Source organism: Diachasma alloeum, unplaced genomic scaffold (assembly GCF_001412515.2).
Source record: "Diachasma alloeum isolate Michigan unplaced genomic scaffold, Dall2.0 Dall_scaffold_00597, whole genome shotgun sequence".
NCBI lineage: Eukaryota > Metazoa > Arthropoda > Insecta > Hymenoptera > Braconidae > Diachasma > Diachasma alloeum.
The window spans coordinates 436187-453118 of NW_021680729.1; the positions used below are offsets into that span (position 1 = coordinate 436187).

At 37.5% G+C, this 16932-nt stretch overlaps 4 protein-coding genes across 6 annotated transcripts; 2 read left to right on the forward strand and 2 right to left on the reverse strand.

Annotated features, from left to right (window-relative positions):
- Window positions 1-20: 20 nt before the first annotated feature.
- LOC107043541 (ATP-dependent (S)-NAD(P)H-hydrate dehydratase) lies at window positions 21-3489 on the reverse strand. Of its 2 annotated transcripts, XM_015265080.1 has the most exons (3): window positions 3164-3489; window positions 2906-3093; window positions 21-1408 (listed from the first exon to the last, which is right to left on the reverse strand). In XM_015265080.1, the coding sequence occupies exons 2-3, from the start codon at window positions 3054-3056 to the stop codon at window positions 612-614; spliced, it is 948 nt and encodes a 315-aa protein (XP_015120566.1). In that variant the 5' UTR covers window positions 3057-3093; window positions 3164-3489; the 3' UTR covers window positions 21-611. The 2 variants fall into 2 exon arrangements, with proteins under 2 accessions (XP_015120566.1, XP_015120565.1); XM_015265079.1 differs by having other exon boundaries at window positions 2906-3489.
- A 1689-nt stretch (window positions 3490-5178) lies between these two features.
- LOC107043549 (coatomer subunit epsilon) lies at window positions 5179-9295 on the reverse strand. Its single transcript, XM_015265094.2, has 3 exons — window positions 8791-9295; window positions 6357-6842; window positions 5179-5759 (listed from the first exon to the last, which is right to left on the reverse strand). The coding sequence occupies exons 1-3, from the start codon at window positions 8890-8892 to the stop codon at window positions 5451-5453; spliced, it is 897 nt and encodes a 298-aa protein (XP_015120580.1). The 5' UTR covers window positions 8893-9295; the 3' UTR covers window positions 5179-5450.
- LOC107043550 (succinate dehydrogenase assembly factor 3, mitochondrial) lies at window positions 8961-10404 on the forward strand. The gene is made up of 2 exons (XM_015265095.2): window positions 8961-9331; window positions 10145-10404. Exons 1-2 carry the CDS (start codon window positions 9092-9094, stop codon window positions 10316-10318), a joined length of 414 nt encoding a protein of 137 aa, XP_015120581.1. The 5' UTR covers window positions 8961-9091; the 3' UTR covers window positions 10319-10404.
- A 69-nt stretch (window positions 10405-10473) lies between these two features.
- Window positions 10474-12950, forward strand: LOC107043548 (nucleoside diphosphate-linked moiety X motif 19-like). 2 transcript variants are annotated; one of them, XM_015265092.1, is made up of 5 exons: window positions 10474-10656; window positions 11156-11498; window positions 11850-12085; window positions 12187-12345; window positions 12598-12950. In XM_015265092.1, the coding sequence occupies exons 1-5, from the start codon at window positions 10489-10491 to the stop codon at window positions 12868-12870; spliced, it is 1179 nt and encodes a 392-aa protein (XP_015120578.1). In that variant the 5' UTR covers window positions 10474-10488; the 3' UTR covers window positions 12871-12950. The 2 variants fall into 2 exon arrangements, with proteins under 2 accessions (XP_015120578.1, XP_015120579.1); XM_015265093.1 differs by having other exon boundaries at window positions 11859-12085.
- Window positions 12951-16932: the final 3982 nt, after the last annotated feature.

Sequence of the window (16932 nt, forward strand, 5' to 3'; positions counted from 1 at the left end):
TATACATAAATTGTCACGTAAATTTTTGTTTTCATACGAAAGACGTCTAAACGCTCCAGATAAAAACGTAGAGAAATATCGCAACTCCATACGAAATCTTTCTATACATGTGACAATGGGTCGTATAGGACCAGACTTATAGAAATCGTACAGAAATCATTTGCATAAAAAATATCCCTATAGAAATATCCGAATCTCATATGCGAAAATCCTACAGAAATTCTATACGCAATCCGTATAGAAAATTTCTACACGATTTTTTCATACGTGTATTCATTGAATAATCACGAAAAACTTGAAAGTTGCATCACGTTGAACAAAAATTAAAAATTGGGGAAGAATGACGCAATGTTCATAGCTGAGGAAAAATATTATTATCACAATGGGACACAAGTATTCCTCGAATCCAACCAAAAATTTATTTTCAGCTGTATTGCATTCACCTGGCACTCAATTAAAAAACCACACGAAAATGTCTCGAAACCAAATTGAATCACAGCAACCATCCATCGACTATCCTCCAACTTTGGATAAAAAAAACCCAAATCATTGGCTTTGAGAAACCCCGAGTAAACACTAGTTAGTAATAAATCGTATCAACCATCAACATCTCACTTGTTGTTGATTGGAGGTTCAAAGAGCCTGCTGAAGACAGGCTGTATATGTTCCATCATGTCAGTCGTCAGCATGCTTCTCCCCTTTTCTTTGAAGGCAGCAGCATTGCATTCTCTGGTTAGTCTCGAGGCTGCGTAGGCAGCTGTCATGGGAGCAGAGAGGGCCATTTCACTGGGGCCAGCAGTGATGGCCCACCACCAGAACACAGCGAGAGCACCAGCAAGCAGATCCCCCTGGCCACCGCATCGTCTTCCTGAGCCCGATATGGAGCAGCAGATGGCCTCTGTCCCCTTGTGGCCGTCGACTATGGTGTCCTTCGCCCCTTTATTGAGAATAACAACGTTCTTCCCGATGGCGTCCGCCAGGTGCTTCAGCTCGGAGATCTTGACGACTGGAGCTGGCTGGACTGTTCGATCGAGGAAGGCCTTCATCAGACGACTGAACTCCATCGCATTTGGCGTCAGGATGAGCCCCGGATAGTCCTTCACCAGCTCTGGCCTCTGGGAGATCAGGAACAAACCGTCGGCGTCGATTATCAGGGGCTTCTTGAGGTCCCTGCAGACCCCAATCAATTCGGAAACCGTCTTGAAGATCTTCTCGTCACGACCCAGACCTGGACCTATCAGGATCACGTGCAGCCTGTCTAACCAGGGTTTTATCTGCTTTAGCGCGTCCTGGTGGTCCAGAATTGGGTGGACTATCGGGTCTGGGCTGAAGGACTTTATCGGACCTCCTGCGTCTCTTGTGCAGAAAATGTGCACTAGGTCGGCGCCTGTTCTAAAGGCACTCATTCCTGGGGAGAAAACCCGGGAGTTCTGTACGAGGGGCTTGTGATTTTTTTGGGGGAAACAAATGCTCGGAAGTTATCCCACGAGATTTCCATTATTGTAAATAATTTGTTTGCAACAACCGAGGGGCTACTTACTCCATAATGGAGATGATGGAGATGATCCATAATGGACACCATGATTTCGAAATGAAATCGATTTCAGGTGATTTCAGTGATTTCGGATAAAATGATTTCGGTGATTCCTAACGTCACCGCAGATGATTTCATGATTTCGAATGATTTCATTAATTCGAAATCAGTGATTTCAGAATTAATGAAGCTAATAAATAAATAAATAAATAAATAAATAAAAATAAAGCTGATAAATAATAGAGAATAAATAGTAGAGTTAGAAAACATAAAGTTGATAAATAATAGAGGTGGGGCAAAAGGGGTTCTGTCAAATTATGAAAATCAAAATTGGCAATAATAACTGGCGAAATAACGAATTCGTTTAATTCCGTTCCGCCAATTTTGAGTTAATGACGATGAAAAGCGATCGATTTGACGGTTTTACGGTGGCAGTTAGTACGGCAATTTATTATTATCGTTGGCAGGCGTGTTAATTTCATAATCACGAATTACTTGCACCGTTTGCATTACGCTAGTGGGCTACGATTTCACGTGATTTCGGACATGATTTCGGAGATGATTTCGAAAATGATTTCGTAGAGAAGAAATCACTTGATTTCAGTGATTTCGGTGATTTGACGTGACCCTGAGATTTCGGAAGTGAGTAGTCCCTCGGCAACAACTGAATCTTCCTCGGACGGAATTTCATCTTTCTAGGCAATTTTTTCTAATGCAATTACATATTATAGCTAATAAATAGTATAGCTAATAAACCTTCTTTGTAGGTTTCTAATTGCTTAATAAAAAAATGGTTATACACGAATAATATTATTGACAAATTAAATAATCAGTACAATTTTCACGTTATTATTTATGGAATATTCGAATGGAAGTAGAAATCGTTCAGAAATTAACTTCCGTCCAGAAATTGACCTGTTTACTTTTCAAGAAAAAAAATTTCGTTTCACTTGAAATTCAATGAATCATTAGCATTCCAAAAAAACAGAGTGGCGATTGTGCCCCGGTCACCCCCAACTTGCACATAAAAATCAAATTTCATTGATTTTATCTATAGAATATTCTCCTTGTTGACCTGTTTACCCTTGTTTTCCAAAAAAAAAAATACCCTTTTACTTAAAATTCAATGAATCATTAGCATTTCAAAAAAATGGAGTGGCGATTGTACCCTGGTCATCCCCCAGTTGTACATAAAAATTAAATTTCATTGATTTTATCTATAAAATATTTTCTAGTGAACATTTCCACTGAAAAAAACGCGAAGATGAACTAATTGAAAGTTCAATAAAAGTCCAATTCAATTGTTTGGCGAATTCCCTAGGTATTTCTATGAAAATTTTTCGCACGTGCAGTTCAGGATTTATTACTCACCAGCGAAGAAAGGAGCCCCTGTGTACTCCGTACTCCCCCCGACGATTCCTATCCTGCCATCCTGACCCTTGTACTTCGTGGTACCTAGGGATGGGACAATCCTCCTAACGGACTTTAGCATTCGCTCGTCCAGGGATATCTGGGCTGACATGACTGAGCGTTTGGGGGATGGGAATCTTGCAGAGGTTCTGGAGATAAATGAGGCTAATGGGAGAAACATCTGAGGAACATCGAAGGAACTGAATGGTTCTGGCTTACTTGGAATGGATTGAACGGGTAGTGAGTCCTCTAGGTTATGTTTGTTTACGCTCGTTCCAGGGATTTTCTGGGTGAAGGCCTCACAATTCAATTTACAGAGTAGAAATCACGTGAAATTTTCGACTTTCTCACTTGTTTTCATTCACTGGCGGATTTTTCGAGGGAAACCGATTGTGATGCTTTCAACGAACGTTTCTAAAGTTTATTTTTATTGGGATGGAGTGACGGGTCGAAACAGCTGACGGGAGAACCGAGAGGGCAACGTCAGAGGTCAGTGTTTGTTGACGATTGTCATAATATTTGAGGAAGCACGAGTTACGGCAGATTATTCGGAGATACTCCCACGGCCGAATGTCCAAGATGGACGAAGTGGGGAGAGTCACGTGGGATTCAGCGGAAGAATTTTGAATATTTGTAATGCGCGGGAATTTTTTTCATTCAAAATTTGCTTCTTGGAAAAACGAAAGTTCTAAGAGACATTTTAGAATTCTTGGATTTTTTTAGGGGGAAAGTCGATCAAAGGGTCACAAGGGTCACGAGGGCCAAAGTGTCAGATCTTGGATTTTTCCAGGGGGAAAGTCGACTTTCGCCAAAATCGAATTTTTTAGCCGGGTGAACGTTGATTCCAACTATTTAAGCGACGAACTATTCAGAACTCTCAAAAGTATGCGGAAAAAGTCAAAACTGAAAAAGTTTTTTTTTTCAAATTTTCAAAGGATCAGATTTTCCGTTTTTCCAGGGGGGAAGTGGACTTTCGCCAAAATCGAATTTTTCAGCCGGGTGAACGTAGATTCCAACTATTTAAGCGACGGGCTATTCAGAACTCTCAAAAGTATGTGGAAAAAGTGAAAACTGAAGAAGTTTTTTTTTTTCAAATTTTCAAAGGATCAGATTTTCCGTTTTTCCAGGGGGGAAGTGGACTTTCGCCAAAATCGAATTTTTCAGCCGGGTGAACGTAGATTCCAACTATTTAAGCGACGGGCTATTCAGAACTATCAAAAGTATGTGGAAAAAGTGAAAAATGAAAAAAAAATTTTTTCACCGGAGGCCAAAGTGTCGGATCTTGGATTTTTCCGGGGGGAAAGTCGGTCCAAGGGTCACAAGGGTCAAAGTGTCAGATCTTGGATTTTTCGCCAAAATCGAATTTTTTAGCCGGGTGAACGTTGATTCCAACTATTTAAGCGCCGGGCTAGTCAGAACTGTCAAAAGTATGTGGAAAAAGTGAAAACTGAGAAACCGTTTTTTTTGGCCCCAGCCAAAGGGTCAGATTTTCGGGTTTTCCGGGGCAAGTGGATTTTCGCCAAAATCGAATTTTTTAGCCGGGTGAACGTTGATTCCAACTATTTAAGCGCCGGGCTAGTCAGAACTGTCAAAAGTATGTGGAAAAAGTGAAAACTGAGAAACCGTTTTTTTTGGCCCCAGCCAAAGGGTCAGATTTTCGGGTTTTCCGGGGCAAGTGGATTTTCGCCAAAATCGAATTTTTTAGCCGGGTGAACGTTGATTCCAACTATTTAAGCGACGGGCTAGTCAGAACTCTCAAAAGTATGTGGAAAAAGTGAAAACTGAAAAAAAAATTTTTCACCGGGGGCCAAAGTGTCAGATCTTGGATTTTGTCAGAGGGAAAGTCGACTTTCGCCAAATTCGAATTTTTTAGCCGGGTGAACATTGATTCCAACTATTTAAGCGACGGGCTATCCAGAACTCTCAAAAGTATGTGGAAAAAGTGAAAACTGAAAAAAAAATTTTTCACCGGGGGCCAAAGTGTCAGATCTTGGATTTTGTCAGAGGGAAAGTCGACTTTCGCCAAATTCGAATTTTTTAGCCGGGTGAACGTGGATTCTGTATTTATTGGCCGTCTGATGCAAATGAAACCCTCGGAGGCGACAGAAGTGCAGAAATAAAAAAATTTTTTCTTCACCCTAGGCCAAAGCATCAAATCTTGAATTTTTTCACTGGGAAAGTCGGCTTTCGGCAAAATCGATTTTGTTCGCCGAGTGAACTTTGATTCTGAATTCTCATCAACTCATTGAATACTCTCTCCTCTTTATTGGAAATTGTAATTATAATATACAATATAATTAATAATATAATGAGATAAACGTACTAAAAGTTTAGGAAAAATTCCGAGTGAATCGATTACTCATTAGTCTCTTATAAATGTTCAATTACAAAATGGCAGCAACACTGTTGTGATCTGTTGTAATTTCAATGGAATGCTCCATACTCTATTCGTTTCTCTCGATTTCGGAAAATCGACGATGGGGGGAAGAAGGGGGGGGGGGGGGATTTATGCTGAGGGGGAGTACTGAGTCTTCAACCTCTGGAATTCTATTTCCTTCTGTAGATATTCCTTGACGAATGGATGTTCGAGATTCGAGTCTTTCAGCTGACTCAAGTAGCGATTGGCAACCTCTGGGGGTTTTCCCATGTGCTGTGACAGGACTATCATATTGATCAGGGTATCTGGATTGTTGCTGTCCTTGTCGAGGGATTCTTGAAGGGCGGTTTCTGCTTCTTCGTATTTCGCTTGGCCAATGAAACACGTTGCTTGGCCGTTTAGTAGCATACTTGTGCTTGAATGTTTGTCGATCATTTCCTGGGGGATATGAATAAGATGAATTATTATTATTTTCGCTTGGAAAACTGCAGAAAAGAATTTAGAAATAAATTTTCCCAAGTTTTCATTATAAATTGCTTCTAATTGCAAAATTATTTGGATAATGAGAAATCCCATTTTTTAGAAAAAGAAGTCTTGACATCCTTTGATAATTAAAATTATTTTTAATTTTTCAAAATCTTTCAAATGTAGCTTATGACATTTTCTAGAAAATAAAGTTTCGACATCGTTTTTTATACTATTAAAAAAATTTCTAGTTCCACACAAATTTCGAAGAATTTCGTAATTGAAAGTTCAAAATTGTTCAAAAAATAATGGAAACTGGAAATTTCAGTTCAATCATTCCATGAAAAACATGAAAACGAAAGTTAATTTACATCAGAAAAATTCAGGCAAATATATTCAGAGAACTACTGTTTTCCATCTCCTCAAAAAATCGAATTTGCATTGAGTTTCAATTGAAATTGGAATTTCATTACGTTCATTTTGTTTCATTGCGTAAAAAAACGATTCATGATAGAAAGCCTCAACAGAAAAATGTCAAGAGCCACTGTAGAATCCCATCCTCCAACTAACCTGGAAGATGTAATAGGCATCCTGCAGTTTATCCCCCCCACTGTTGATGTTAACCCAGGCCTGAGCGAGTTGAGTCAAAGTAGCATCATCATCCTTCTCCTGCATGGCCTTCAGTTCCTTCCTGGCTAGATCCAGCCGATCCATCTTGAGATAAATCTGGAGAGTGAGGGCCATGCACTCGAGATTCTCAGCACCACGCAACACCCTCAACGCCGACTCGAGATTCTTCTCGTGATAGTAAATGGTCGCAGCGACGATCATTCCGTTGTGATTATCCCCGAAGTTCCCCGAGTTTTTGTCCAACTCGTTGAGGATGGCATCTCGCTTCCCTGGGCTCGCGAAATACTCGGCCAGGAGTTTCAGAGGCTGGAGGTCTGCGGGGGATGAGTTGTTTATCTCGTCCAGGACCACTCGAAATTTCCTCTGGGCTATGTACGCACGGTAAAGGAAAACATCCCTCTCCAGGGCCACGTCCGACGACGAGGGCTGTTTGTTGATTAATTATTGATTATTGGGGGTGACTAAATGCTTCTGCGACCTATTATCACCAGCACAATTTCCGGGACATCATCTATAGGAAGATATCTTCGGCCGGATATCTTCCCGGCTGTATTTTCTATGTTGATTTTAACACTCCGTTGGTTGCGCAAAATTTGATGCGCTGATATAAATGCGATAGAAATCGCCCAGAATAAATCGACATAATGATAAATATTGGAAATGGGATAATTTAAATAACCAAACCGGTAAATAATTAAAAAAGCGGTATTAACTAGACTTGACTTAATACGCTCGGAAGACACATCCGCTCTTCGCCAATTCCTCTGAGGAACTAAAAATGACAAACGCCCTGGGCCTCTGGTGACGTGGACATAGTAGCTCCTATTCATTCAACTCTGTTTAGACCCAAAAACCAAAAGCATAAACATCACAGCCCACACTAGTCAGAATTTTCGCCCATAACAATATTCTTCATACGCGTGTAGAAACATAGAGAGAAAAATATAAGATTAATTTTTGTCTTGTATTGTTTCAACCAGAAATTCAACAATAAATTTGAAAGATCGAATAGTAAGAAAAATCTGGAAAAATCAAGAGTGATCTAGATCGTACACTTGAAGAAGTCCCGTGAGATTTTTAATGTTCAGTGTTACCCTTAATTATATATTAAAACTCAAAGTTGTCGTCTTTTTCTGAAAATTCGTCTTATACACGGATAAGGCCCGGAGTTTCGGAATAACAATTTGAAAATTCAACTATTTATGACATTTTTGGCGGATATTTTCATTGATAGGGCTTGTAGACACTTCTTCAAAATGAAATGTGAAATAAGATTTGAAAATTTTTTCAAATTTTTCTGAGGCTTTAGTGAAATGTAAATTTAAAAAAACGGAAAAAGTGCGGCCAACGGAATGTTAAAGATTATTCGACTTTTCAGTTCGTTTCTTAAACGGAGAAAAAAGGTGGGAAAAAATTACCAAAGAAATCGAGTAATCGAAGAGCGAACTTCAGTTCTAGAAAGAACTGAAGACTAGAGAACTGAAAAAGACTAGGTCACTTTTATTTAGTGAAAAAGACTTGGTCTTTTAAAAAAATGCGAGACGAATGGTGAGTTTTCCAAAAGAAAGAATAATAGACCTTTTCATGCTGACAGTTGCTAGATTTTTGGACGCTCATTTCCCATCTTAATATATAATTCCTCTATAAAAGTCAGTAGGCCAATAGTCAAAATCGACTTGAACCCTTTTACTTCGCTACGATATCGTTTTAAATGTCAATATTCATCAGAATATTTCCTTATTTTTTCGTTCGATGAACGAAATATGGATATTTTCCCCAGATTTTCAGAATGAAAAGCTCCATTTGTCCAAAAACTGTAAAATTTATCCAGAATTCCATTAAAAACCCTTATTCAATTGCTGATGAACCAGTATAATTTCTGTTCTTTAAAGAGTATTATTCTTTCCCTCTAGAGAGGCCAATATGACCTCAATTGATCGCTTTAATTCCTGAATTATATGAATATTAAAAAAATGTCTGAAGTGTCGATTTAGCCAAGTAAATGTGGTGAATTTGTCAGACATTTCCGTAAAGACATTGTACCGAGGACAATAAGTCAGGCAACAGAATAAACAATGAGAATGTAACGTGCAATGCGGCATAATGCAGCTGGACATGGGTGGAGCCGCTCGTTGGTGAGAGTGAGGTTATGCATTTCCCTCGATTTTTCGGTTTTCAATTAATATGGGCGGTAATTAGGCCTTTTTGCCAATCAATTAACGATCGTTGGGGCTGAATGAACAATGAGAGTGGCATGTGCAATGCGGCATAGTGCAGCCTGAGCATAAATGTGCCCTTTTGATCTCTTAAATTTGAGGTTATTGTGTTTTTTTCCTGATGTTTTTGATTTTTAATTTATGCTTGGGGTTATTACCTTCACTTTCTGCGCCTCGTTGATACATTGCTGGTAATTACCGATGTAGAAGTGATTTTTAACGTCAAACAACTCGTCAACATCACCCTGCTGACGTGCCATCTTGACTGGTTGTGTGACGTTTCAGTTCCAACGCGTTTCCACCCATTCAGCAGTTTCCACGTGTTTCTTGTTCGCAATCACACGGTTTTGGTTATGTTTTACGAGTGTTTATTATTTTCAGTCACCTGAAGGTCGGGAGATGTCGAGAAATGATTTATTTTTTTGGGAAGAGTGAATGAGTAATAAATGAGAGGAATTGATGTTTTGGGAAGAGACTGAGGAGAGGAATTTCAGGGAGAGTTCTTGGGGGATATCTCGTGAAATGTCGAATTACTCGCATGTGCAGAGAGTGAGGAAATTGTATAAAACCATTCTGAAGCTGCACAGGGGGTTGCCGGAGGCCATGCAGACTTTGGGGAATAATTACGTGCGTGATGAGTTTCGCAGGCATAAGACTTGTGGACCTACTGAGGCTAATGTATTCATGCATGAGTGGGCTGTGAGTAGAATTTTTTTTATTCTTTGCGTTGGGGGGAGGGGTAATGAAGGGTGAAATGAATATATAGGTTGATGTCATATTGAGATCGTTCTTTGATAAGTTTTTGAGGACCTAGGTCTAGCTAGAGGTGATAGAGAATTTTTGGGAGGATGTTCCCTTATTAAAGAGGTTCTTGGGGATTTAGAGACAGTTTTTTATTCCTTTTCAATTGGTAGAGGATCTCTCTGGCATGCAGAGGTATTCTCCAAAAATTATTTTCGAAATAAAAGTGTCTTCTGTTCGAAATGAAATAAGTTTTCCAGAAATATCCCAGAGTTCAAGAGAATTCAATTTTTTTATCCAACTTACTTATTCTATAGAAATATTTTCTACAGAAATTCCTGGCCTCAAATTTTTCACGATTTTGTTTGAATTTTTTATGGAAACAGAAGAAAAATGGAGTGGAAACACTTGGAAAAGTTATTTCGAGGAATTCCTGTAGAAAATGTCTCAGTGGAAACAATTGTATAGCAAGATGAGATCTTACTGATTTTTTTAATATAATAGTTTCCATTGGACATTTTTTATAAAAAATCTTTCAATGGAATCGGCCGAAAACTGATGGAATCTTCAATAGAAATCCAGTAGAATGTTCTACCCAATTCAGCAGGTTTTTCCATGAAGTTTTTTCGTGTGTGAATCCTCATGTTAATTATTAGGGATAATTAACCCTCTCTCTGTCGCGATTGCCCCTTTCTCTGCAAAAAAATCCTCCAAAAATTTAAGAATTTAGTACATTTATTTTCTTGAAATCCCTCGTTCAATTCTTTCAAGGATTATGCAATCGGATTAGCTGAACAACTCGGTTTGCGGGGCCCACTAACATCGAAACCCCTCGGAAGAGCTCTAGCCGTCGAGGACCTGGACAAACTCAGGGACGAGCAGGTTTATCAGTTGTACGAACTCATGATTGCCGCCACTGACAAGCCGGAGGGGGAAAAAAGTTGATGACAGAACAGTCGATCTAGTTTGAGATTGTAATGTAAAGTGTGTGCTTCGATTTACTTTTTCAATAAATTTATTAAATAATTGAAGGCCAGATAGTGCGCCACGCAATTGTTTTGGCTCGTGTGTTCCGTTTGTTTATTGTTCGCGGAACTTAACCTAGTTTTTTATCGATGAAAAGACGATCAGTAGATCGCGAATTAGTTTTTCACTCACACGAGAGGAATTTTCATCAATTATCAGTGATTGTCATCATGATGAAACCTTGGAGGGATGCAGCTACGGTTATTCTCGCTGCCAGGCAGCAGCAGAAGATCAATCAAGCGGTGACTTCGGCTGTTGTGAGTACACTGTTTAAAAAGTTTTGGGCAAAATTGACACTGAATTTTTTTTAAAACGGTTTTGAGCCATTGTATTTCAAGTGAAATGGAATAAGTGCGTTCCCATAAAGAGTAGATCGAACTGGCAGATAAATTAGGCATTAAGCTACGAATGTCTTAAAAAATGTCAAAAGTATCCATTCTTCTTGGAAATTTTTATCACATAGTTCCGGCAAAATTTTTGAGGAAAAATGAATAGAAACTGTAAATTTCAGTTTAATTATTCCATGAAAATGAAAGAATGGAGAAAAGTGGAAAATTCAGGTAAATATATTCTTGCATTTTTAGATAATTGAAGAGTCATTGTTATTTGGCACTGAATGTTCATCTTTTGATTGAAAATTCAAGTAATTTTATTAAATCTTCAGTGAAATCATTCTTCTCAAGTGTCCGCGAAATTTCAATTTTTTTCAGTGAACCCATGTACTAAAATTAAAAAATAATCATTTCACGTCATTAGTTTCAGTACGATTACAAATTACTTGGACTGAAACGTCAGAAGAATGCGTCATTTATGCCAGGACATCACGTATTTCCCGGTGGCACTGTTGACCCCGCTGACGCTGATCTGCGATGGCAGAACCTCTACTCAAGATTTGGATTTGATTTGACGAGCTTTTCGTCTCTGCTTCCTAGGGCAACGACTAGACCCCCGATTTTTAAATCCAGGAGGAATGAGTTACCCAGGGAGGTCTCACTGAGAATAAGCGCTATTCGAGAGACCTTTGAGGAGTGCGGAGTGCTTCTCTGCAGGCAGTCTAGGAAGAAGGGAATTTGGTCCGACTGGGCTGAGAGTTTTGAATGTAAATAATCCAAAAATTGTTCTCTGAATTCTCGTAATGAAGCAGCGTTTACAAATATTTTACGAATTCGATCAGATGAAGATTCATCACCAGACGACATTTTAATTCTTAAATCCTGAAGTTTTTCATGGAACTGATCAATTCGAAAATATCAATTAATCAAACAAAAACATCAATTTTTCATCTGAAAAAAATGAAAAAAAAAATGAAATTTATCACACGAATGATATTTTTATGAATTCATCTAAATCTAATCATTTCAAAGATGATTTTAAAACTATTAGGGGAATAATAAACTAAAAACAATTTGATTGCTGTTGAATAATTGAATACCGTGAATATTATTTCCAGTTGACAAAGTTGAGAAGAAGAGCTGGCAGGAACGCGTCCACAATGAAGCAAGTGAGTTCTACAAAATGTGCGAGGGTCTCCACTGTTTCCCAGACGTCTGGTCCCTTCACGAGTGGAGCAACTGGCTGACCCCGCCATTCATCTCAGGAAGGAGATTCGACACGATCTTCTTCCTCGCCTGCATGCCCTCAGAACCAGATACTCAGTGTGAACCTTCAGAAGTTGAGGAGTTGAGGGTAATAAAATAATTTTATTCTAGGGAGTAAAATGAATATTCAATTAACTCCTTAACAATTTTTTTGTCTATTTTTTACCTATTTTTCTTTTGTTTTCTCAGTGGGATCTGCCAAGGGATTTGATAAACCCCACAGCAACAATTTCCCTCGCCCCTCCACAGCATTACGAGATTGGTAGAATAGCGAAATTCGAATCGATAGATAATTTACTGGATTTCGCTGTGGAAAGAAGTAAAATTGGAAGTCACTTGATTTGTGCAGTGAGTAAACAGTTCTTTTATCATCAACTGAAAGGATTACTCACGATCATTCATACTGGAATAAATAGAAGGGGGGGGGGGCAAGGTGGATACTTTTGATTTTTTTAAAATGTTTATAACTCAGAAATAAATTTATCAATTGAAATTAATTGACTCATCATGAGAAGAAAAAAATCATGAAGTGAAATGTGTCCATTTTGCCCCATTCTCCCCTAATCCTGTAGCTGAGTAAATATAAATGTCCCATTATAGGTCAAAGCTAAGTTGTCAGACGGAATGGTCTTCCTCCTCCCTGGAGATTCCATGTACCCAAAAGACCCCAATTTCTCGGAAGCTCAGGATCTCGACTTCACTAACATGACGATTGCTGAATTTCGCAGTACTTCAGAATGCAAAAACCGCCTCGAGCAATACGATATCGAAGTGAAACGTGTCGTCTCTGAGAATATTGACTCCAAGGATGGCCACCTCAATCCTCTCCCACTGGAGACCGTTCACGTGAAGTCCAGAGTCAGTAAATTGTGATTATGAATTTGTTAGTGAAAATTTGTTCATTTGTTTTGTCAAATAAATTCTATTTTCGCTTCCGATTGGAAGCTTTGTAATCGTTCGATTTTCACATTTTCTAATTTTGATTGGAAATTATGTAGAGTGGTTTGAAAAATTTTCATGATTTTAGATAAGTTCTCTAGTGGAATTATTATATAATAACTATTATATATTACGAGTGTTTCCTATTTACCAAAGATGGAAGAAACGTGAAGTGTTTCTAAATTTTTTTAACCCACAAATTATTCTTCACTTCCCAAATTTTAATTTTTTCATATTTATCCGCAAAAATGATCAATTTTTGCTTCTCAGATTTTCATAAATAAATTTTAAACTCTACAAAATTCATGAAAATTCTTCGGTTTCCAAAATAATTCGAGAAACATTTTTGAAGACGTACGGTTATCTGGAAAACTGAAATTTTCCGAAGAATTCAAGAAATTTTTTCAGTTTTCTAGGAAATCAATTCATAACCCCCCGCTCATTTTTTTAACAATTATAGATTTTAATCAGATTATTTTAAAAAGTGAAAAAAAACGAATTAATCGAAGATTAAAAATTATTCATTGATGTTTCATCACTCTTCATTCTTTTAATTCTCTTTAAGTCATTATCAGTATTTATAAAACATCTATGAGTATATGAAGTTTAATAAATTCGATTTCGTCATTTTAACAACGAATAGAAAAGCGCGCGCACAGGTCTAGTAAAACAAAAATAAAAATGACCCATGAGGCATGGGAACAACCACTGCGCAACATCTCCGCGCACATCCAAAATGGCCAACAGGCCTCGCGTCTTTGGCGTTCGTCTCCCGATGTTATCCAAAAATCAAGGCTCAAATCATCAAAATAATTATAAAAAATATCAGTAATAGTTGATAACAAGGGACAACAATCATTTTATAATGAAATCTACCCCTATCCCGATGAATTACGAGTGCTATAAAGGTAAAAACAAAAAAGTTAATAAGACAATGAAAACCTCTACGCAACATCTCTGCGCACATTCAAAATGGCTGCCCCGATGGGACGTGTCCGGCGTCGGCTGGAGTATTTTCGAAGAAATTAGTGGTAGTCATCAAAATAATTAATAACGATGCGATAATTATCTATCAATGACGGACAGATATAATTTTCGGATGCAATACTTCAACTATTTCGATGAATTACGAGTTTTCAAACAATATAAGCACTAATTCTCTTAATTCTTAATTCTCTTCAAGTCATCATCAATATTTATAAAACATCTATGAGTATATGAAGTTCAATAAATTCGATTTCGTCATTTTAACAACGAATAGAAAAGCGCGCGCACAGGTCTAGTAAAACAAAAATAAAAATGGCCCATGAGGCATGGGAACAACCACTGCGCAACATCTCCGCGCACATCCAAAATGGCCAACAGGTCTCGCGTCTTTGGCGTTCGTCTCCCGATTTTATCCAAAAATCAAGGCTAAAATCATCAAAATAATTATAAAAATGGCAGTAATAGTTGATAACAAGGGGCAACAATCATTTTATAATGAAATCTACCCCTATCCCGATGAATCACGAGTGCTATAAAGGTAAAAACAAAAAAGTTAATAAGACAATGAAAACCTCTACGCAACATCTCTGCGCACATTCAAAATGGCTGCCCCGATGGGACGTGTCCGGCGTCGGCTGGAGTATTTTCGAAGAAATTAGTGGTAAAGTCATCAAAATAATTAATAACGATGCGATAATTATCTATCAATGACGGACAGACATAATTTTCCGATGCAATACTTCAACTATTTCGATGAATTACGAGTTTTCAAACAATATAAACACTTCGAATGCTGAAAATTCGGAGCCTATGTAACCGACTTTCTTGTGACGCCAGGAGATGACGCCTGCAGGTGATTCTGGATGATAAATCCAATGCCAATGACTCTTTAAATAAATAATTAATAATGCCATAAGACAAGTTGATCAGTGTAAATAGTGGAAACAGGATTTTATTGGTTGTGAATTTAGTGAATTTAGTGTTGTGAATTGTGATGGAGTTATTTTTCTGTTATTGATCAAGTAATGAGTGCTCTCGGTAATTTCTTTGTCGACGTGTGTGTAAATACGTAAGATGGCGGATTCAGTCACGTTTGTGCGGTATTTCGAAAATTTTTGGTGCAAGTGATCATCACGGAGACGAGTTAGAGGCATTCGGGAACATCTAGAGATCTTGATGAGAATTTCAACTCCTGGTGAGTCACTAAATTTCTACACTAGAAAGTTGACAGTTGTCAATCGTCGATATCTCTAGATCGACTAAGCTAAGTTCAACAATTTTTTCGTTGATTTGAAAAATATGTTGACCATTCTCCGGCTCTTTAATTCCAAAACTTTAAATTTCGCAGATTTATCGATGAATATTCGATCTATTTTCTAGTCCCTTAAATATCCTGCAAAGAGAATTGTGACATCCCTCTTTAAATCCCATCGTAAAATATATTTCCAACAAGTATTAATGCATCCAGCCCTTCCTGCGAATAAATTTTCCCTTTCTCGTATCAATTCTACTTTATTGAAAATCATTATTGATACACTCATGCTGTAATTAAACTCATACATTGATTACATTACTTAAAAAATACAACCTAATCAATTAAAATTGTTCGCCAATAACTCTATATGTACAATAATTTGTAACCGAGGTAAAAAAGCTCGTGAAAAAACGATGAAATCATGAATTTCCTTAAACCCCGGAACAGCCAGGAGGGGAAATTAATATTATTCATTTTCACAAGAGCACAGTTGTCACAGGATCATCAATTTCCCTCTGTCAGTAATAATTATGTTCCATTCCTTGGCTTTCCGCACTTCGCAGTAATAAAGAGTAAGCCTAAATCGTTGGGCGTAACTCCTGTCTCGTGTGAGCTTTCACTCGAAATATTACTTAATCCTCACTGGCCGTGTTCAAACGTCGAGGCACTTATTAAATACTCCATTTTTTTTATTTCAATTCTTCGTTCCTTTTTGTATGAAAATGAGGCGTTGCAATTGATTCGTTAATGCATGATAATAACTGTAATGTATTATGCGTTCATATGGATATCGATATGATGCAGATAAACTCGAGGATAAATGTTCATTTAAAGTAACTATAATTAATAATTTGTAGTTCGGAATTTGATGTTTTCATCAATTTTTAAAAGGCACATCTTAAATTATTTTCTCTCGTTTTCAATCTCGCAGTCTTGCTGGATCGCATGTCTACGTGTCATTATATATTATATTATTTTAATTAATAGTTTATTGACCGACGTCACTCGCAATCTCAAACCAGTCTATTTGATTGTGAGGTGTATTAAACTCAATAGTGAAGGCTTTTTGCTAGAAATTTATTGCAGAATTATCAGAAAGACCAGTTTTGTGGCTCATATTTTTTCCTTACAAAGGAGGTCCTCATGGGGATTCTGCTACACCGTTGGAAAAAAAGATGGAAATTTCATGGAGAGTTGACTAGTAAATTTTAGGAGAGTTACGTTGAATTATATTTCGAGGGAGAAAAACGTGAAATTCCAAATTTCTCAGCAGCAGGAATGCTACAGAACTCGATAGAAAATTTCATTGGATTTCGGCCGAATCTGCTGAAAAATTCCGTGTGTTTTTTTTCAATAGAGGTGTCCAATGGAAAATATTCTATAGAGAAAAAGTCAATAGAATTTCATTTGTCTATACAACTTATTCTATTGAGATATTTTATGTTTGTTTTGTTTGTTTTTTTCAATGAAAAGAGAAACAAAAAAATAGAGCGGAAAACATTTGGAAAATTCAGGCCGAGGAATTCTTATAAAAAATGTCTCAATAGAATGATTTTTCTTCTATAGAATAGAAAAACGCGAGCAAAAAAACGCTAATAGAATTTCCAATAGAAATTTCACAGAATTTTCTATCGAATTCGCAGGATTTTTCTATGAATTTTGTTCCTGTGCGAATTAAAAATTCAAGAATATTTTCCCAATTTCTACTGATTTTCATAGAATAACTGAACTGAAATTCCTTGAAATTCGAGTCA